The sequence below is a fragment of the Herpailurus yagouaroundi genome, unplaced genomic scaffold, assembly GCF_014898765.1.
Source record: "Herpailurus yagouaroundi ecotype Mexico unplaced genomic scaffold, PumYag 192, whole genome shotgun sequence".
Lineage (NCBI taxonomy): Eukaryota > Metazoa > Chordata > Mammalia > Carnivora > Felidae > Herpailurus > Herpailurus yagouaroundi.
The window spans coordinates 21,576,890-21,599,515 of record NW_024412423.1 but is presented as its reverse complement, the minus strand read 5'-3'; the positions used below and the strand labels follow the sequence as shown (position 1 = coordinate 21,599,515).

Genomic DNA, 22,626 nt, shown 5'->3' with positions numbered 1-22,626 from the left:
ATAGAAGCAACCCAGGAGAAAGCCAATGGTCTGTAGGGCTACAGTGCCAGTGGAGTAGCTACTAGCCACATAGCTATTGAACTTGAAATGTAGCTAGTCCAAGTTGAGATTTGCTAGGGGGACCTCGGTGGCTCAGTTGGTTAACTGTCCGACTTCAGCCAGGTCACGATCTCGCGGTCCGTGAGTTCGAGCCCCACGTCAGGCTTTGTGCTGGCAGCTCAGAGCCTGGAGCCTGCTTCAGATTCTGTGTCTCCCTCTCTCTCTTGCCCCTTCCCTGCTCACACTCTGTCTCTCTTCATCTCAAAAATAAATAAACATTGAAAACATTTTTAAAAAATCTTAAACGCCCCCAAAACCCCAAATTGAGATGCACTAGAAGTATGAAATACATAATGAATTGCAAAGACTTAGCACAAGAAAGAATGTAAAATATCTCATTATAATGGTTTTACATTAATTACATGTTTAAGTGTACATGGATCTAATAGGTTAAATATAATTATTAATTAAAAGCATTTTACCTGTTTATTTTTACTTTTAAAAAGTGTGGCTACTAGAATTACATGTGTGCTTGCACTTGATTTCTGTTGAACACTGCTGCTTTAGATGCACAGGTGTCTTAGCCTCTCCTGCTCCACATTTATCAGCTAGGTCAGCTTTCAGGTGTGGGTCTTGCGGCAGGCCCCCTGCAGCCCTCATCTGGACCATGGTGGCCCAGTGAGCCTGGCGTCATGCTGGCGGAGGGAGGGAGGAGGGGGAGGCTGGGGTGCCGAGCCCAGGGCAGCTGGCCCAGAGAGCAGACAGCTCCGAAGGCCAGCCAGTTGGGTTGGCTCCCATGTGTTCTGCTGTGTGGAGTCACAGAACCTTGGATCTGGAGGCACCCTTGGGGACCTATTGCCCATTGCACCAGTGACAAAACAGCAAACAACCAAGTCAGTGGTCCCAGAAGCTTGAGTCCCAATTCAACCCCCTTCCCAAAATGCCTCCCCTGGGGCTCTCAGGGGAGGTTCAAGACCCCTTCCTAGTTTGCAGTTTGATGCATCTTTGCACATGCCGAGCCCTTTCAGGAACTCTGTTGTCCCTTTTTAATTCAGCTGCCCTTGACCAAGCAACTGTTTATTCTTCAGGTCTCCACTGCCTGGAAGCTCTAGATGGTGGGACCCTAGTGGTATACAACCCACCACACTGGCAGAACGAGGTATATGGCCGATAGATTCTTTGTTGAATGGCCAAATGAATGCGTGGTGTCTCTTCCTTAGGGAAACTCTTCCTGAAGCCTCCCATCCCCCAATCAGCCCAGGCCTCCATATCTCCCAGTTCTCTCATCATCTGCATCCCTGTTGGGTCTGTGAGCTGCCCTGGGAGGCAGGGATGGTAGCTACATTCCTAACACTTTCCAGAGCCTGGCATGGAGCAGGTGCTCAGGAAATAATGAATGGAAAACACACACCTGGGCCAACATCTCTCCTGATGTAGGGACAGATGCCCAAGGTTCCTGGCGAACCTACCAACTGTCCCAGGAAGGTGGCTCACGGGAGGTGGGAAGAGTACAGCAGTCTAGCCTGTGACACTGAATTTCCCCTCTTATCAGAGGTGTGGCTTTGGGTACCTCCCTCACCGGCTCTGAATTCCGGGGGATGCCAACATCAAGAAACAAATGAAATACTGCCCTGAAATACAGTATGGGTGTTGAGCGCTATGCCCATCCCTGTTAGCACTCTTTACGAGGTAGCAGTAGGTTCCGAGGGACGCGCTGAGAGCACTCGCTGACTCACTTAGCCGGCTGGTGGCTGTGGACCCCCTCCTCCACTGAATGTAACAGAGCCGCACACCAGCCAGCACAGAAAACATTGCTTTATTAACTGCGTTTGCCAACACACGAGGAGTGCAAAGGGCTCCTTGAGACACAGGCCCTGGTTGGGGCCAGCGTCTGGAAACCCTCATGAGTGAGTGGGACAGGATGGGACTAGGAGCTACGCAGCAGCGGCAACACAGAATCATGCAGGGCATGGCGGGCACTGGCCACGGCAAAGCGGCCATACATTCTATTGCTCGTTAAGGGTAGCGAACATGGACAATGTACAAAAAGGAGAAATAGGTCTTTGCGTTAATGAAAAATACATTTTTTCTCTACAAAGGAATCTTTTCTAATACAAGAAAATAAATATTGCAACATAAGCCAAAAATAATTTAAAATTGCTCTTTTCAATATATTTTCAATATTTCTCTTGTATATTAACAAATGGCACATCACTTTCTTTGAAACAAGGACAGAAGGTGTCTCCTCCTGTGACATTCATATCATCCCCCCACCCCGAGCCGTTTGTGGAGCACAGAGTGTTGTGCATCTGAGGGACAAGGTGGCAGGAAGCGCCTTAAAGAACAACCAAAAGTCCCAGACTCCAGCCCTGGCTCTTTGGCCAATGTGGCCAGCTGGGCCAGGGGCATGGGAAGTGGCCTCCCCAAGGGCCTTGGTACAGGCATCCAGACCATTCTGCAGAGCTTCAGGCATGGCCAGAGGTTGGCCACATCTGGCAGTGAGCAAGGAAATGCCAAGTTCAGCTGCTGCCAATGTCTTAGTATCATCGGGCAGTCGATGCTCTAGAAATTGCCCCAGCAGGTCCCACAATATGCCCAAACGCAACACACAGACATGCACGTACGTGGACACATGAGACGTGCCCTGGCACATGCACACCTACAGACTGGCACCCATGTCCGGAAACCCAGGTGGCTTCTCTAAGGAAACCGAGACCCGACATAGCAAATGCTCATACACTGTCACAAAGTCAGAGCTCATTTAACAAAATAAACCCTTCTACCTTTCTTCTCCTTATTGACTTTAAAATACATTTGTGATCCATAAAAATACTTTCCTTGCACCTCATCCTTCCTGGCTGTGATGAGGAGGAGGACTGTGCAGCCAGGACCAGGAGAAGGGTGGATGGCAGCCAGGAGTAATAGGAGCTTCTCCCTCCTGGGAGAGGGCCAGTGAGTATGGGGGGCAGAGGTGCTCAAGCAAAAGATCTGCCTCAGCCTCTGGCCTGCAAAAGGACTTCTGTCTCGTTTCCTGCTTCCCGCCTCAACCCCAGGGTTGGCAAAGCTGTCTACACTGTGGACAGGAGATGGGAAAAAGAGTGAAAAGGGCTGTGGCTAATGGTGGGAACCAGTATCCTTGTCCTCTGTGTGGTCTTGCTGGACATCCCAGAGGTGGACAGCTGTGGGGCAAGAACAGCTCTAGGGCCAGGTCTGGGAGTTAAGGTTCTCCCACCTCCCCCACCAGCTAGCTTAACAGATCCCTGAGCCCTGCGCAGGACACAGTCCCAGGGATAGTCCAGTCCAAAGCAAGAGCCAACACAGATGGGAATCCAGAGGCCAACTTGGGTGGAGTACCCCTGAAGGGTGCTGGCTGCCCTTCCTGACCCCAGCCAGACACGCTGCAGTATATTCCCTTCCGTGTTCTCTCCTGCCCTCCTGCCCTAGCCTCTGCCCCCAGGGAGCCCAGACTTCGCCTCCATATGCATGAAGCGGTGGGAGGGGGACAAGCGTGGAGTCTACTGGGCAGGAGCCATTCCTGGCACCCCACCTCTCCCCCTGGCAGAGTTTGGTTGTTCTTTAAGCTCCTCACTTGGTTCCCTGTGAGGTCAGACTGGGCAATCTGGCACAGACAAGATTGTGACCCAAAGCACGGGGAAGGAAGGAGGACTGTTCAAAGGCAGTAAACAGAGAACGGGGATGGGCCGCTGGTGCGGACACTGCACTGGCCGTTACTACCAAGACGGCAGGCAGACTAAATTCCACATGGTAGCTTGTGCCATTCCAACGCCCAGAATCCTTGAAGCCCGCCCCGAGTCCACTCCAACTGGACACATTTGCCTGATCTTCTGAACTGAGTCCTAGCTTTGTTTCCCGTTTTGCTAAAATTCACATGAAACCGTGTGTCGATGACAATGCCACTGTCGTACCTTGGAAGTTCTGGAGTCAGGGGTGGGTGGTCAAGCTGCTGCCCATCCCGCCGATTTGCACGTTGAGTGTTTGTGTGGGGAGAACCACATGGTGAAGACCTTTGCCATGCTGGTTTTGCTGTCACTGTTCTTCCCCTCTGTGAGTTTCAGAGTTTAGGAAAGCTCACAGTGGGCCCAGCCCAGGACCGGAGTCCCAACACCTGGTTCCCGCGTCCCAATTCCAACGGTTCAGCAGCAGAACAACATCTTCTTCCAAGAGCCTGGGCTCCTCTCCTTGGGTGTGTACAATGAACATGTCTCTCTACACTTTGTTGCTAAAGAACTCCATTAAAAAAAAAAAAAAAAAAGTCCAAGCGACAAGTTGTCAGGTCCAGGCTGTGCTGTATTATGGTCAAAATATTCTTTGGCATCCACAGAATGATTCGACTGATTCACTGGACTTATGCAAGATTTCTTGTCGGAGAAGTTCTGGCTTCACCAGTGGTGGAAGTGACCCAGGAGTAATTCATAAAACAAAAAAAACCCCATGTTTTCACTGAATTCCTTTTATTGTTTGTTCCCTGAGCTATCACCCTGGGGCCACTCCACTGACACTCTTCAGAGCAACTACCTGGGACCTAGGGGATGGGACAGAAAAGGTGGGTGGGTGGTGGTGGGTAGGGAGGGCAGAACCAGGGAAGGGGGTAACGGCTCACAGGGACAGAGGAACCAGGAACATCCAGCAAGACTTGAAACAGCCACAGCAGGCCAACACGGCCTGCCCCGAGCCCCGGGATCCCACTTGCTTGTTGGAAGGAGGAGTTTCCAAAAGGAAACCGAGGAAGAAGCTCATCTCATAGCAGGACTGGAAAATTTGAAAAGGCAAACGGTCTGGTCTGGTCAGGTCAGCTGTCTGGGAGTGACCAGACGTCAGCCGAGACTGGCCCCAAAGGAAGGAAGGAAGTTGGAGCCCCAGAGCAATTCTCTAAGTAGGGGGAGTCTGAGCCCCACGCCCCTGTCTGGGCACTGGCCCTCCCTTGCAGCCCTCCACCGGCACTGGCGGCTGGCTGGCTGTTTGGGAGTCCCCTGAGTAAATGGCACAGCTCAGGAAGGATTCTAGGAACCCCTTCTCAGAGCCGCCGGGCTGGGCACTGGCAGGGGTGGAGCAGCAAGGGAGTGGAGGGTCGCGGGGTGGGCGGGCAGGCCTCAGATGATGTGGGTTGATCAGGAACAGCGGTGGTTCCTCTGGAACCAGCGGGCCCTCTGCGCCCCCCCTCAGTGCTTTCTTGTATAAGCTCGTTGTGCTTGTGACAGTGAGTAGACTCTGGCTGGGGATCACTTATTATACTTCCTTGGAGATCAGTGGAGTGCAGCAGGACCCGCCAAATGGACCCCAGTGGAATTTGGGGGCAAGGCGGGGCAGGCCCTGGGCTGGCCCATCTGCCATGAAATAATGCCCAAACGACGGTCTGTGTCACCCAGTGGCAGCGGGCTGGAGTCCTGAGCTCTTCTTCGCCTCGCCTACATCTAGCCAGGAGCCCAGCAATGCCGCGTGGGCCGGGGCGGGGTGCTGCCGCGGCGGGGATGGGGCACAGGACCTGCTAGAGCCCCTGCGGCCAGAGCCGTGGAAGGAATTCTAACGTCCTAGGCCAGCACAGAGGAAAGACAACAGTGTGGAATTCAAAACTCTCTCTATATTAAAAATAAAACCACAACAGAGTGGCAGTCTCAAGGATCTGAGACACTCAGCAGAGATTGGAAATGGCAGTTGTGACTGGGCTGAGGCCTCGTGGGAGGACCAGGGCAGGGCCTGGGACAGGGTGGGGTGACTTAGGAGGCCAGTACCCCCATGCGGACCACCTCCTCAGCCCCTGCTTCCCGGGGAGCCCGCTGCACCCCACTGTCCTCAGCTTCCACATCTGAGTCGCTCATCTCTCCATCAGAGAAGTAGCCGTCAGTCTCAGTGTCAAAGTGTAGGCTGACCTTGGGCCTCTCGGCCACAGCAGAGGGCGGTCCTGTCCCAGCATCAGGCCTGGTACCTGGCGATCTCCGGGTTCCCTTGTTTTCTCGGGGCAGCCGGAGCCGGCCCAAGGGCTTGGGGCTCACTGTAGGGCCAGGCACTTGGACATTCGAGTCGGCAGCCATTGGGGCTGCCTCGTCCAGGGTCTCGGGGGCCAGAGGAGGGGGGCTGTCAGGGGCCGCTGGGATGGGACAGTCCCCAGCTGTGGGACTAGACGGCAGGTGGGAAGGCGTTCGCCGCGTTGGTTTCCGGGCCACTAGGCCCTGACCACCCTTGCCGCTGGCTGCATCCTGGCCCCAGGGCTTCTTGGGGGATTTGTCTGGAGTCGTCCGTGAGCCAGGCCCGTCCTGCGGCGGCTTCTTCTTGGCAGGCAGGCGGGTGCGGCCACGGGCCTTCCTGGCAGGGTCCCCAGGTCGCAGTGAGGGGTCCCGCATGAAGCTCAGCAGTGTCTCCTCGTCTTGCAGCAGCTCCTCTGACAGTAGCCCCGGGGCGGGGTCTTCGCGGTGCCCATTGTTTAGTGACCACTCGCTCATGGCCATGTTCTCTGCTGTGATCTGCACTGACTGCGCCAGCCAGCTGTTGAAGAAGGTGCCATCGATGGGGAATGAGGTGGACAGGCCTGGCCAGGGGGAGAGAGGAAGCAAGTGAGACGCTCGTAGGTGTGTATCCCACCCTTTCAGGAAGCCCTCCCGGACCCTCCCCAGCAGGCCACTGTGCACCTCCCTCCCTCTCTTCCTCTTGCCAGACCCAACTAAGCCATCTTGTTTGCTGATCCCTCCTGTCAACACCACCAAAGAGGGACTATATGGGTCCACACCATATACCCCTCTCCCCAGGACAACCTACTCCCAGAACTGGCTTCATGATTTGGAACCCAGAATGTAAAGTGAAAATGTGGGCTCCCTGTTCAAAAATTATTAAGGTATTTCAAGGTGACAACAGTAGAGCATTAAACCAAGCAAGAGCCCTTTGAGACTGCACAGGTACACACACCCATGAAGCCGGCTCTGCACCTCTCCCATCCCGGGGACGCAGAGGATGAAGGAATGAAGGAAAACGCCTCAGGCCACCAGGGGGCGCTGTTTTTTTGTGAGAATTATTTCTGAAGCAGACAAGTTGGATAGGGTAGCCAAGTGCATCTGTGCAGAAGGTCCCTCTTGGATGTCAGGGCCAGCAGGTGAAACTGGGCCTTCCTTCTGATACCCAAGTGGTCAAGTGGTCCCATTCCTGAGAATGAGGGACATACAAGATGACATGAGGCTTCCCTGCTGGAGACAGGTCTGGATAATTCCACTGTCATCCCTGAGGAAGTGTTCTAGGGAAGCATGTGATACCCTGGGAGAGAAAGCCCAAAGCTGGGGGGGGGTGGGGGTGGGTAGAGGGCTCAAGGGCTGTTCTGCTTAATGTAGGAGCACTAAGGAGTCTGTGACTGACCATGTACTGGGCCAATACCTGTGGCCACTCCTTTGGGTCTCTCTGGGTGGCTCCAGGAAGGTTCCCTAGTGCTGAAGGGAGGGCTCATTTGAGAAATTCCAGCACAGCGGGACCAGGATGGAGAATTTTGGCTGACCCTCATTTCCCAGCATAGGGCTACATTCTGTAAGGGCACAGAGGGCCCACATGTCCCCTGGGGACTCTAGGAGTCTGGCTAAGAGAATGTGAGGGCAGCTCCTGAGACCCTGGCCCAGCCTCCAGATGTACAAAAGGGGAATTTCTTGGGATGCCAGATGGGACAGAGACCCTATCTATTTTCCTTTATGGTTAAAAGGTATGAGCACCTGGGCATGGAAGGGCCTGGCTAGCCCTCTTGGGCTTCCTACTCTGTGCAACAGAAGTGCTGGTGGACCTTGCTGGCCTTAGGTTCGGGGCTGCAAGTGGAGTGATGGTGTAAGCCTGGCCATGTCCGCCAGGCCAGTGTGGCCACTCACTCACCCAGCTGCCCCAGGACTGAGTCGGGCCCCGCCTTCACTTTCTCTTTCTTCTCGGGGCTGCCCTTCGGGCCCTCACGGCCTTTCCTTTTCGAGTCGCTCTTCTTGCCCTTTGCTCTCTTCCCAGACCCCTCTGCCAGGGAAAGAGAGAGCAGGAGGGAGGCGGTTACCCCGAGCAGCTCAGTCAAAACTAAGATCACTGTGGGCCATCCATATGATAGTCCTCTATCACCTGTGCCTCAACTTCCAGGTCACTTTGCCCTGCTAATGTGTCCTAGGCTCAGAGCCCCAGGACCTGGGATAAATGGGGCTCCTGTGAGTCAGGGACAGCTGGTGAGGAACAGAAGGTAAGTGCCTACTGCTGCCCTTGAATGGCTCGGGGAGGGCGCAGGGCCACAAAGTGGGTGGAGGACCCTCCTCCAGGACCTGGAATGCAGTCTGACATCTACATGGCCTATAGATGTCGGGGTGGGGTGGGAGTCCTGGTGGGTGCAAAGGGTAACTACAGGTGAGTGGCCAGGTCAGGGCCTTCAATGCTAGGCCTAGCGGCCAGACATGGATGTGGAGAGAAGTCTGAGGACTATCTGAGGAGTCAAGAGATGTGGGTTCTAGTCCAGCCATAGTGGTCAGTCCCATGAACAAGTCTCCTGCCTTGGCTTCTTGGTCTGCTCTCAAGGTCACACAGCAGATAGCAGACTCGGGGTGCACACCTGGCCCTTATATCCTTTTGGTCCGTGACCACATAGGTTTAGGGAGCCACAGAGAACACTGGAGCAGGAGAGGGACATCTGCAGGGGGAGGCCCAGCTGCCAGAAATCTTCTCCTAAGTTTTTCAGCAGGAGTCTGGAGTGCTTCTCAGATAAAGGTTTACAAGAAATTTGAGGGATATGGACTCTCCCTAGCTGTGCTACTAATCCCCTGTGCAACCTCAGAATCCTCATCTCTGACATGACACTCCTGCCTACATGCTCTGGAGGGAGATTTCTAAGGTTTCCCAGTGCCCTCAGGAAAGTCTGAGCTCCTTCTGAGGCTACAAGACCTTGCACGTCTGATCCTAGCAAGACCCTAACCTCACTTGAGACGTGGTTCTTTTGCCCAAGTTGCTGCTATGCCAGCCTCCTTCCAGTTTCTCTAAAAAGACAAGCTCCAGCCTCTAGGATTCCAAATTTTACTGCTCTTCAACTGGTTCATGGCCTAAATATAACTGCCACAGGAAGGCTTCTCCAGTGCTCCGGCCAGACAGGCCTCGACGATATGCTTGTAGCCATATGCCCATCCCAGGGGTCATCAGTTTTGGGCAGAGGCAAACCAGTCTTCTCCCCACATGTCTCGCTCTGAACAAAAGGATGCCTGATGCTGCCACTCAGCTCCAGGAGCTGCAAACGTCCCCAGATTCAGTGTGGGGATGCAGACCTGGCTCTTGACCTCGTTTCTGTAATCCTGTGCCTGAGGGTACTACAGGCCTTGCCACGTTCTGTTACCCTGATTGTGGGCCTCTCCTTCTGCAGCTGGACCTCTCACCACAGTGAGGTCCTAAGAAGCCAGACACATAGCTCCAGGATCACCACTGCTGTGAAGCCATCTCTGGTACTTCTGTCCCTGCACTGGTGCCAACTGCAGCCCCTTGGGCACCACTTTCCTTTATCTTTCCAGATGGTGAGCTCCACAAAGACAGGAAGCCTATCCATTCCGCCCATGGCAGCGTGCCCCGCAGTACCCGGCACAGGGCCTGGCATCCTGTCTACACTCAGTTTTAATACTCGCTGAAAAAAATCAACAGAGGAGAAGGAGCCTGGAGAGCTCTGGCAGCCAGGAAGCTGCCAGTCTTGGGGATGCATGGTAAGCTCTGACCTTTGCATGGACACGACCCGGCCTCACCCAGGACCTGTTTTTGGCAGGGCTGGTTCCTTGGGCCAGAGTAGGTGGTGATCCCAAAGTGCAAATGAGGCAGCTTGGCTCAGACAAGGGTGGGGCGGTACCAGGTCCTCAGTCATTCGTTCTGGGGGTGGCCCAACAGCTCTGGTTCCTCTCCACTGCAGGCCTAGCCTGACCCAGAGGCTGAACTAGCAGCGGCAGCTCCTGGCTCAAAATATCTTGCCACCGAGCTGCATGTATTCTACATTAGAGGACCTTTTTTGAGTTAAGCATTGCCCTTCTGAACATGTAAACACTCTGGGAAGGGCCCTGTGTCTGGCAACATCCACACAACTAGCAGAAAACAGCGACACTGGAGATTCTTTGGCCTTAGATTTCCAGATCTCTTAAATACATGTCACGGGAAGAGTTTAAGAAGAAAGCAGACAATCAACATCACTTATCATCAGGGAAACACAAATCAAAGCCACAATGAGATACTACCTAACACCTGTCAGAATGGCTAACGTTAACAACTCAGGCAACAACACATGTGGCGAGGATGTGGAGAAAGAGGATCTCTTTTGCATTGTTGGTGGCAATGCAAGTTGGTGCAGCCACTCTGGAAAACAGTATGGAGGTTCGTCAAAAAATTAAAAATAGAACTACCCTACGACCCAGTAATTGCACTACTAGGCATTTATCCACGGGATACAGGTGTGCTGTTTCAAAGGGACACATGCTCCCCCTTGTTTATAGCAGCACTATCAATAGTCAAAGTATGGAAAGAGCGCAAATGTCCATCGATGGATGAATGGATAAAGAAGATGTGGTATATCTATACAATGGAGTATTACTTGGCAATCAAAAGAATGACATCTTGCCATTTGCAACTACGTGGAACTGGAGGGTATTATGCTAAGTGAAATCAGTCAGTCAGAGAAAGACAAAGATCATATGACTTCACTCATATGAGGACTTTAAGAGACAAAACAGATGAACATAAGGGAAGGGAAGCAAAAATAGTATAAAAACAGGGAGGGGGACAAAACAGAAGAGACTCATAAATATGGAGAACAAACTGAGGGTTACTGGAGGGGGTATGGGAGGGGGGATGGGCTAAATGGGTAAGGGGCACTAAGGAATCTACTCCTGAAATCACTGTTGTAAATGTTAAAAAATAAAAAATAAAATTTAAAAAAAAAGAAGAAAACAGACAAAAAGAGCTGCTAGTAGGCATCCAAATTTTATCAGATGAGGTCAGAGAGAAAGAACACAGAGGTCCTCTTCCATCTCTGGAGCAGCTGCCTGATTCAGGATCAACATGAAGCCACGCAGGGGTTCAGGGAAGCTCTCTAGCTTCTGGCCCCTTCCTGTCCCAACACCAGCTTAGAGCTACTGTGCACGCGCAATCTACTCCTGCACCACTATGGCCCTGGAACTACCTACGTATCCCTAGTGGACCAGAAAGCCTCCTCAGGAGAGGCCTGATGCCCACATTCCCATCTCTGGCTCCTTGCCAACCAACATACAACTGAGGCCCTAGTAGGTCCCAACTTGGCCTACTTAATTGGTTCTGGAAGGTCTGTGTATGGGCCAGTGGCCCCCACTAGGACCTGAATACACAAACCCTCCTTGGGACCTGGCCCATTGAGAGTGTGCACGCTGAGCGGTGGCTGGCGGGGGGCAGGGAAGATGCCTACCTCGACACAGGTCCTGTTCAATCAGTTTCATCTGCAGGTGGAATATCTGTTCCTGGAGTTTGCAGATGGCGTGTTTTGTTCTCTCACGCCTTGTTACCATGTAGCACAGATTTCTAACCTGAGGAGACAAGAGAGAGGTTTTCCACTTTACTCATGGGCAGCCACATCTGACCTCCCAGCTCTGGGGTGAGGGTTGGGGGGGCACTGCTGCCTAACCTGCCTGGGACATCTAGGAATCAATTCCCAAGCCCTGAGTGTGTCCTCAGCCCTGAGCCACAGTTTTCTGGTCCAAAACACAGGCCAAGCACAGCTTTGACCCTGCGGCTCCCACTGGGCCTGGGCCAGAGCAGGCAGGGAGAGCATCCAGTTAGCTCAGGCTGGTGACTCTACCTGCCTTCTCTAGGCATGAACTTCCTGGCTCACTCTGCCGTGCTGCCCCTGTGGCTGCCCTCCTCCTACCTACACAGCGCCCCCAGGCTCAGTGGGGCCTTGTAAGGTTACCAATTCCATCCCTCTGCCTCCTGTCCAAGGACTCTTGTCCATCAAAGATATTCCTCAGCCAAAAACACCATGACAAGGCCAACTTCTATCCTGAGACACAAATGGCCATGGTGCAGAGAAGAAAGAGCTCCAGCAGAGCAGCTCTGAGTAGTCAGGCAGTCTCTGACCCCTGGGGCTGAGTGTGCCATGTCCACTTGCTACACTAAGACCTGAGCCAAGCCCATGCCTGCTCTGGCCAAGGCCCTTCCACATGGCTATGTTCACTCAGCCTGAGACAGAAGTTCTCAGGAGGAAAGGCAGGGGCCTCTCTGACTGCTTAAGGGCCGCTAGGAAGAGAGTCTAGTCCTTTGGAGACCGGTTTGCTTAAGCTCACTCTGCAGCTGTTCTGGAAGCACCTGAAGGATGGGCCATGTTGCTCCCCATCCACCTGGTGCCTTTCCCCAGTGTGCCATCCCCTCACAGCTGCTCTCAGAGTATATCACACTTCTGGGCCCCTCCCTCAAGACATTTCCTTGTTCCACCATGGTCTTCAGCTCAGGTTGAAGCCTCCAAAGCAGGGACAGATGGCCAGAAGCTGTGTGCTGGAATTCTGGGTCCCACCAGGGTCTGTGCAGCTGAGGCCAGTACTTCTGTCTGCAGATGGGTTCCATCTTCAAAGCTGAGTTCAGGCTGCATGACCTTGAGTTGCCTGGGGGAAACCTATGGGTTCCAGAGCCTCTGCCTGTTATCATGACTTCCATTTCTCCTGGCCTGGGGGTACCTGTGATCACACCTCTCTGTGGACATGGATGTCCTCCCTTCTTTCCTGAGCTCAGTGGTGAAGGATATCCCAGAATGTCGGCTCCAGGCTCTGTATGGACTCTAAGGAGCATTCCACCCTTAGAATGTGCGTACCCAGCCTAGACCACAGACATGGCCATTCAAGGCAAACACCTCCCCAAAGGGGCAGCCGGCTGGCCCCAGCCTAAGAGCCCTTGCTTCCTCTCAAATCCTGGACTTCCTCAGGAGCTCCTCATAATCACACATCTCTAAGCACCAGCTTCAGCTCTGGGAACTCACATGGTGTTCGCCCTGGCTCAGCAGTGGGCAATGCCATCAGGTCCCTTTTTTCTGAGGGCTTGCTGCCCAGCAGGGCAGAGAGATGCAGAGCAAGTACTGACAGGACCAGGCAGCCCTGACCCAGACCTGGGGGTGGCAAGAAGGCTTCCTGGACAAAGGGACGAGTGGATGTTGATCACACAGAAGTGCATCAGCTGGGGATGAAGATCCAGAGTAAGGCCAGGCAGGGGAGAGGCAGAGCAAGGCCCTGTGTCTACAATGCTAGGCCAAGGGCAGCTGGGGGTAAGGTGGGGTGAGGCAGAAATGCTGAGACCCTGGCATCACCCTTCAGGATCCAGCTCTTCCTCGCTCACCCCCAGAGCCACCCCATGAGTCCCTGATGAACATAACTCTTTCCCATCAGCTCCCTCCATTTCCTGGTCACCTGCACTGGCTCCATCTGGACAAGTAGGCATTCTGGCCCCTCTGCTATCCCAGATCATCTTCTTGAAATGTAAATCCTCCCTCTGTTAACACTTCCACTGTTTTCCCTCCTGGGTTGAACAGTGCCTCCTGCAAATTTTGTCTACCTGGAACCTCAGATATAATCAATTATGATGAGGTCATACCACATATTAATGAGCCCTAAATCCAATGACTAGTGTCCTCATAAAAGGCCATGTGAAGACACATATAGAGAGAATGGTATGTAACAACAGAGACAGAGATGGAATCATGGGTCTACAAGTCAAGAAATGCTAAGGGGTTGCTGGCAATCAGAAGCCAGGAGAGAGGCTCGGAACAGATCCTCCCTCAGAGTCTCTAGACAGAATCAACATTGCCAACATCTTGATCTTGGATTTCTGGTCTCTAGAACTGTAAGAAAACATATTTTATGGCACCCGGGTGGCTCAGTAGGTTAAGCATACGACTTCGGCTCAGGTCTGATCTCACCGTTTGTGAATTCAAGCCCTGTGTCAGGCTCTGTGCTGACAGCTCTGAGCCTGGAGCCTGCTTCAAATTCTGTGTCTGCCTCTCTCTCTGCCCCTCCCCTGCTAGCACTCTGTCTCTCTCTCTCTCTCTCTCTCTCTCAAAAAAAAAAATAATAAAAAAAAAAGGAACCTCCAGAAGGCCTTCCTTCCCTGTCCACTGCATCCAAGCAGCTCAGCATTATTCTCCCTGAAACCTGGTCTGCTTCCCTCCTGGGAGTCACATGGCTTCGTGTGCATGGGGACCATGGGGGTGAAGAGAGGTAGACAGACTCATGACTTTGAAGGCCTCAAAACAAACCAGTCAATACATCAAACCTAAAAACAGTTCAAAGTCCAGCTTTTAAAAAATTTCCCAAACATTCCACCATCGAACTTACTCTAACGTTAATCCTTAACAATGACATGAGCTTTAGAGGTGCAGAGTTCCCTTCAAAGAAACCACTACTTACTTCATCACTTTCTATTAAAATACAGATTTTATATATTTTTTGTTCTTTCATCTGAAACTTTACAAAAAGGTTTCTCACAGCAAACCCAAGTGAATTGCTGGCATCAAGATCCCTTGGGTGGCTGGTTAGAAACACAAATTCCCAGGCTTGGGGGAGTGTGAAAGTCTCTGGTGGTTGTGTCCTCAAACAGATTTTATACAGCACTACACAATCTGAGAATTACTGCCCTAGGCCAGGGGCCTCCAAAGCGAGCTGCATAGGCTACTGACTTAGATAGTTCATTACGGCACAGGAAGGAAATATTAAAGCAAGTACTGGTATATTTTTTGATCCAATTAGAAATTCTGACTATGTTTGTTTCATGATATACAATTGTAGATATGAATGAGGCATGAAAAATACAATATATTGCAGGTAAATGCTCCATGTTTTTCCTGATAAGATGCATGACACAATCAGTACCATCTGGAGATTCCTGCTAGGCAAGATAGGAATGCTTCTTTCTGTGAGAATCCCAACAATACCCACCTTCTGTGGTTGGTACACTGGTCATGATGTGACCACCTCTTGTTCCCACCTCACCCTGGAACCATCGATGACTTCTCTAATTTCTCGCAAGACTGTTGGTTACATAGCTACATGTTACTGAATATTGTGGAGTTCCACTTCTGTGATGGCTTTTGGGGACGAAGTATTAATATCACCTTAGAAGTTCATCCAGGTTATTAGGTTCCTGACACTTGTCATTATTGTTTTTTCTGATTATAAACATAGGAAGTTCTCTTTAAAAAAATCAGAGTGGGGTGCCAGGGGGCTCAGTTGGTTGAGCGTCCGACTTCAGCTCAGGTCATGACCTCATGGTTTGTAGTTTGGGCCCCACATCCGGCTCTGTGCTAACAGCTCAGAGACCACTTGAGATCCTCTGTCCCTTTCTCTCTCTGCCCCCTCTTGCACATGTGCTCTCTGTCTCTCAAAAATAACTAAACATTAAAAAAAATCAGAGTAAAAAAAGATGAATCAAGTAGCAAAGTCCCCCAAACTACAGATTGGTAATAAAAGCAGGCTTTACATTTTGAGGAAATTGTTTTGTTATCAGTAAGTTTTACAGAGTGAGCCTGAATGTGGGTGAGGAGGTTGGAGGGCCAGGGAGGGCTCCCAGCCAGTTATCCTGAGCTAGACTGGACTAGTGTTGGGCATTTGTGGAGACTAGGGAGATTGTGGGGGGCAGGCTTGGACCTATGGGCCTGTTGGGCACGAGAGGCTGGAGTTCAGAAAGGAGTGTGGGATGGATCAGCCTCCTGATGGGGAGCAGAGCTGTGGAGCAGACCGCTGAGAGGTCAGACGGAGTGTGGTGAACTGATGATCACTGGGGACAGGGAGCACTCAGAGAGAGCAGAGAACGGGAGGGTATTAAGGGGGGTTCTGGTCAAAGCATCCACACAAAACATATTTCAATACCAAAGGCATGTCTGACTGTGGTAACCACTGCTGAGAAGGATGAGGATGGAGAAGTGGCCACTGGATGTAGGTGATGGGAAGCTGTTGGTGGCCCTAGTAGATGGTAGTGGCAGGAGCCTGGCCGGAGTGGGAAGCAGTGAGGGAAGACAGGGAGGGACAGATGGGGGTTAGGGCAGAGGGTCCCATGCCTGGAAGGACACAGGGAAGGAGGATGTGCTTTTGGAGATGGCAGAAGGTGAAATAGATTCAAATCTGGGAGACTGAGCAGGCATGAAGGGAAGGCCGACTCCCTTGCTGTAGGGTGTGTGCTGGGGGAAGGGGGAATGGGGGAAAAAGGGCAGAAAATCGATAGGGAGGGCTTTCCAGGTGAGAAGCTGGAGGGGTCTGGTCTGATGAACAGGAGGGAAGACTGAGGGCCCAGAAGGGGGAGACTTGAGGCAGATGGAGCCAGGGTGCAGACAGGTGATAGGCTGGGGAGTCTAGAATGTCCCAGAACAAGGCTGGCTGACAGGAACCTTGGTGGGGTTTATCCGCTCACCACTATAGGATTCCTACCAGGTAAGGCTCTGCCAGGTATGTGGCCTTCACACAGGGATAAGGGCACAGGCAGTGAGCTAATAATGCCACATGGGGTGGGGGTGAAGAAAACAGGGACAGTGAAGAGTGGGAAGCCTGGAGGGGGTGCTGAGCAGGGAAACAGAAGGCTGAGTAGGAAGGGGGATTTGAGGATACAGGGTTACTGACGAGGGAGCACTTTGAGGTGGCGACTAGGTTTCAGTGAGATGCAGACACTAATGGGTTGGAAACATTCTAGATATGGGAGCTATGGGGGCTGAGGAGCCAGAGTTCTGGAAGCCAAGGCTGCCTTGGACAAGGTAGGCTTTGGTGGGAGGCCAAGAAGAACATGATCTGGGCACTGAGGACAGAGTAAATGGGGTATGACCAACCTGACAAGGAAGCAGGTGGGTGGCAAGTATGGGGAGGGCAAGGTCTTCTCCTTGGTAGAAGAAATAGGGCCTTGAGAAGATCCCACGTGTCCCTCCTCAGGGAGGGGGGCAGATGTCTGAGAGCTGCCCCCACCCTCCCAGGCCGGGTCATGCTCTTGAGTAAACTCCTGGTAACTGGATCCAGAGCCACAGGCACGGAGGCCCTGCACAGCCCGAACTGCCAGCACGGTTGCTAGGGGACACCAGTCGGCGTTTGACAGGCTGCTCATCGGCACCGCAATTTTTTTGTCAGCTGTGAATAACTCTGGGAGACAGCAGTGGCCATGCCTTCCTGAGCTGCCCGCTGGGGCCAAGGCTGGCGGCTGAAGTTTAAGGAAAACACATAAAGGCTGACCATAAAGTGGGACTTCAGGCTAGTGGCAGCAGCGTGGCCCTGCCTTCTGCCTCTCTCAGCAAACCTCTTGCCTGGCCTCGGGGGGACACGTCGATCAGGGAAGATACCCTGTTTCATTCCCAGGTCCTAGCACTGGGCTCACGCTTTCAGTCCTCCACGGAGCCCCTCTCTGCAAGCAGCCCACTCTTCTAAGAGCCGGAACAGCAACAATAACCACGATGAACAGCAGAGGTCACTGTGCTCCCATCACCACTGTGACTCCAAGGTCAGCTGGCTCCTTATTCCCATTTTACAGAAAGGAAACTGAAACTCAGAAGGCACAGAGCCGGGAAATGCTGGAACTGAATGCAAACCCACAACTGCCGAAGGCATCAGTCTCAACCCCGACTTTGCCTCCCTGATGAATCCAGCCCAAGCTGGCCTGGTGCCCAGTCAGAGGCTGGATACTCTTGGCCGTTGGCACTGGACCACGACCAGGCCACCAACAGTCATGGGTCTCTGCAGAAAGCCTCCCCTGTGGCGGAGCTCTCAGCCCCGTTCACTCAAGCAAGCCACCAACGAGGCTCTGAAAGGCCCTGAGGCTAGACCTGGAGGGGATCAAGCTGGCACAGGGCTCTCTGACTCTCCACAGCTTACCAGGGCTGCACACGCCCTTGCCTCACTCTCAGCCGGCACCCCTTCAAAGTCGGCCCTGTCTCCTCTTCCTGGAGGAAGAGTGGGTTGGTTCACACCTGACTGTGGAGAGTCCTACCAGAGGCCTCTCTGCATGGCAGCTCTGGTTGCCTGGGAAGTTGCTGGCATCCTAGCCCTTGACCTTGGCCCCTTAGCCACATTTGTACCAGCTGACAATGAAGGCAAGAGGGTGGGGGATGCTTTTGCTCAGGAAATGTACAGAATAGGAGGTTAAGCCAACATTTCTCCTGGTGACAAACCCCATCCCCCATCCAAGCCCAAATGCAACTCAAACCCTAGAAAACACACATTCCTCTAAGACTTTCTGTCATTCATTTTCGAGAGCCCTAGTTTCTTCACCTGCTCATTAGGGCCAGGAGAATCTACTTTGCCTCTACTTTCAAGATAATGATTAAATAAGTAACCCTGCCCCCTGGCCTCCGTGCATTGTCCAGGCGGAGCCAGTGGGCTGACCAGCAGGACCAGGGAGGTCAGACTTGAGGGGTCTTTTGGAGAACAGCAGGAGTAAAAGCAAGGTGTTTGCACTGGAGGCCTGGAGCCTGCAGACTCAGAGGTGGCCTGAGGACAACTCTGGATGCAGCTTTGGTCTCTGAAAGTACTCGATGTCCGAATGTACCTGATGCCACTGCCACATGACACAGGAGGCTGGGCTGCCCAGGAAGTAGGGGCTGCAATGTAGACGGCCTTGTTCTCTGCCCTGGCTGGAGCCAGGGACATCTGGTGTCCCCACTCTCCATCTCCCCCTTCTGATCTGGTGGCAGGCTGGCTGCCAGGCGGTAAGGTTCCCTCTCAGGCCATCGGGGTCACTTCCCCCTGACCAGGCCTCAGGGCAGAGGAATACGGCTGAAGGAGACTGGGGAAGCCAGGTCCAGTTTCAGAGGCTCCACCTCAGGTTCCCTTCAACACGGCACAACATCCGTGAAGTTTTTCTACCCATTTTACAGACTTGCCAACGAGATGGACATAAGAAAAACAGCTGCCTCGGGTCATACAAAGCCCCATCAATGCTTTCACTCAGGATTGTTTCCTTACAAAGACTGGGGAAAGGACAGACGTGTGTCTGTGCTCATGCATGAAAGACATTATGACATGATCCCATGTGCTCTCGAACCCCAGAACTGAATGTCCCTAAAACAGCACCTGGGGGTTCAGAGAATATCTGGTTTCATCTTTAGATTGCCTCCAACTTGGTGGTAGTGCTTTATGCGTTGGAGGAAACACAGTGGGAAAGTAAAGTCAAGTTCAAGCGTATTCTCCGTGGAAGGTGTAATCTCCTCATCTTTTCTTCTGGGGTAGTAGGAGGGAATGGAACCTTTTGGGGGCTCCCATGCTCCAGGCAGAAAGCAACTCTCACTATCCCTTAACCACCACAGCTCACCCCAAAGCCATGGTGTCTCCTCATCTTACTCTGCTCTCAGAACTACCACCTTGGACCAAGCCAAGACCACTGATCTCCTTAGTACACAGCTGGGGGTAGTTTCAGCCAACCCATCCACCATAGACCCAGTGACTGGAAGTTGCAGCCAGAGGGACAGTCCCTGCCTGCTTAAAACATCCTGCAGCTTCCACACACACTTGGTCTACCCACTCAGCTTCATCCTTCTATTCCACACAGGCTGACTGTGTCTCCAGCCCACCCATATGCCCCCACGCCCCACGTTAATACCTGTTTTCCTTGCCCTGGTCCAGAACATGCCTAGTGGGCTGATACAACTTGCTGCAATTCCCAGTTTCTCCCCTGCCTGATTCCAAGCTGAAGTTCATGTGTTGGGAACAGGCTACAAATGGGGACAGAAACCAACAGAAGCTCGAAGCCTGGGTTGTGCCCCAGGTCTGATGCCCTAGAGCCTCAGGAACACAACAGGGCCCCTACCATTCAGGCCCATAAAAGGGTTGGGACAAGAAGGGCTCAGAGATCCAAGGGCTAGAGGCTTCCCTGTTCTGCATAGTATAAGTTACCCCCACCTTGTCAGGGAACTAGAAGCCCTCAGCCCCTTGGCCAGACATCACCATTTGGAGTTGGAGAGCCATGGCTGCTGTAGGGCGGTGTACATGGGGTGCAAAGACCTCCTAGGATGCCCACCAGACAGGCCGGCAGGTGGAAAAGTGACAGGGGGACTCACCCTCTCCAAGTCCTGCCGCAGGTGTGTGAAGAGCTTCAGGCGGCGGTATAGGACGTCCTGCTCCTGCTGGGCCAGGTTGTCCACCTCGTCAGTCTTGGGGGTCAGCAGTGGCTGATTGGCGTTGGCTTTCCTCTTCAGTTTCCAGTACTGGTAGATAAAGTCAACCAGCGCCTCGGCTAGCTCCAGCCGCTCAGCCACCTCAGCGGGCTCCACCAGCTCGTAGAAGTCTTCCTCTAGCTGCTGCAGCCGCTGTTTGCGTAGGGTCACCTTCTCCAGGTCCTCACCAGCTGAGCTGGGCTCCACGGGATCAGAAGTGGGCTCACCCCGAGGGCCCCCGTCACTGTGCTCCTGGCAGAATGACTTGAACTTGACCTCGTCATTGTCCGCTAATATAGTCCGCATTTCCAGGCCATGGTCAAAGGCGCATGTGACGTGAAATGCTGTGACACAGGAAGGCATGGAGCACTAGAGGGAGAGGAGGGGAAATGTCAGGCATGAGGGGAGCCCTGGTAGGAAGGAAGAAGGATGTAGGCCACTCTCCAGGGTTCCACTGAGAACCCAGGATGCTGGTGAGACCCTATATAAAATGGCATGGACCCCCAACATCCTGTGGGTATGGAAGGAGCTGTGGTATGTGGGAAGGGGGAACTCTGGGGGAGCCTGAGAGGAAATGGGTTTCAGCCCCATATATCCTGGGGAAATGGTCAGGTGATTTGACAATCCTTTGGGGATTAAGTTGCATAACTATGTGGGCAAAATGACTTTGGAACAAGAGGCATCAAAAGAAAGGCTGGTGGTGGGTCACTGCCTCCTTTCTGCAACATCATCTTAGATGGGGAATCATGTCCCTCCTTTGTCCTCTGGGAAGAGGTGCTGGACAGGGACCCCTTCCTTCTCTTGTCCAGGCAGCTAGGGCCGACTCAGGGACTGCTCCTCCCTCACAGCCTCGGATGATGGCTGTGATCAACTGATAAATGTTTCAGGAATACCCCACCCAACTATTAACGACCACTTATGTCGCACTCACAAGTCATTTTGAAAGTCTTACAAATGGGTGGAGGCACATCTAGTGTTTGCAATGACAACTGTTGCTAGAGAAAGAAGGACAAAGGATGACCCCCACTTTCCAGTCTGTAGACCAGCAGCATCGGGTCACCTGGGAACTTGCTGGAAAAGCAAATTCTCAGCCCATTCTTGATCTACTGAAACAGGACCTCTGGGGATAGGCCCAGAAATGCGTGTTTTAACAAGCTCTCCAGGTATTACTGACGCACACCAGAATGTGGGAACCAATGCTGTAGAAAGACTGGTGCAGCCCTGTCCTGTTTGGGGAGAGCCTATTAGCTCAGCTGGATGAAAAGTGTTTCCTACCCCTCCCACATGTTTGATGTCAGATGTGAGGTCATTGTATTTATTAACCCCAAAGACAGTCGCTCTTTGGGAAAGCCAGAATCCTTCGGAATGCAGTGATGTGGTGAGCCTTTGCTTCTGCACTCTACCCCATGCCCAGAGGGACTGGGGATGGAGGAATGCCTCTCAGGTGAGGTTCTGAGTCTGGCTCCAGTCCCAGGCCTCCATGGCCCATCAATGGTTCTGTCTATAGCACTATGGGAGTAGGGTGGGGGTGGTGGCAGCTGTGTGTTTTCCAGAGGGTCCGAGAAGCACCCCTCTAAGCAGATGGTATACGCAGGAGACCTCCTGGGCGACAGCAGGTGAACGGGCCACGTACCTGGATGCAGGTGCCTGTGCACTCCTTGCAAAGGCTGCACGACAGAGCCCAGCGACTGGCTGGGATATGTGAGATCTTGGTGATGGGCTCCATCTTCTCAGGGCACCCGATGCTGACCTAGGCAGGACACAGGGAGCTGCATCAGGCCTCTCATCCCCAGCCTGCCTCTAGGGATCCCCCAAATGGGAGGTGTCTGCTGAAACCAGGCAGTGTGTGCATAGGGCAATGGGAGAGCCCCTGAATCACAAGACCTTCATGACTATCCCAGGCTGACCACTGAGTGTGTTAGCATTTCCTCACCTGTGACTAGTCTTAAACTGTGACTGTGTAGGAGAGTGAACAGCACGTAACTGTGTACGTGTGTGTGCGTGCACAAAGATTACTTATTATAACATATATATATATTTAATTTATGTTTCTGGGCAACAAGTAAATACCCCAAAGCAGCATTTTCTCTTGGGGGCTTCCAGAGCTTTCCTGGCCAATAGGGATGTGCCTTTATTTAGCTCTTCCTATCCCTCCTATGGGGAGAAACCAACAACCATGCCTAAGTCTTCTGGGCACAGCCCACCTCTTAGACCCAGAGGGTGCATTGGCCTCCCTACTGCCCATGTCTGAAGATAGAGGAAGGGCTCTTGTCCAGAGGTCCTAAACCAAAGGGCCCCCACGGTGGGGAGAAATCCTTGTTGGTTCTGCCTGTCTCCGCTGTGCCCAGCCCAGGGTACACTCAGAGGTAGTCCCAGCTTTGAAGATGTTGATCTGGGAGAAAGATACCACTGTCAACACAATCACTATCACCACAGAAGCCCACAATGTGGGTCCCTGCAAGAACATTCAGACTAGAAGCCCGCGA

At 52.7% G+C, this 22,626-nt stretch overlaps 1 protein-coding gene across 9 annotated transcripts in view; it reads right to left on the bottom strand.

The window, feature by feature from the left end:
• Window positions 1-1,838: 1,838 nt before the first annotated feature.
• Window positions 1,839-22,626, bottom strand: part of JADE2 (jade family PHD finger 2) — a 135,569-nt gene continuing 114,781 nt past the window's right edge. For 8 of the 9 annotated variants that reach the window (XM_040444491.1, XM_040444492.1, XM_040444487.1 and 5 more), the window contains 5 exons: window positions 21,774-21,890; window positions 20,045-20,509; window positions 11,450-11,567; window positions 7,897-8,025; window positions 1,839-6,583 (listed from right to left, as the gene is read on the bottom strand). In XM_040444491.1, coding sequence (XP_040300425.1) covers window positions 5,775-6,583; window positions 7,897-8,025; window positions 11,450-11,567; window positions 20,045-20,509; window positions 21,774-21,890 — 1,638 coding nt within the window. In that variant the 3' untranslated portion in view covers window positions 1,839-5,774. The remainder of the gene's footprint in view (window positions 6,584-7,896; window positions 8,026-11,449; window positions 11,568-20,044; window positions 20,510-21,773; window positions 21,891-22,626) is intronic. The other variant, XM_040444486.1, reaches the window with a different exon arrangement.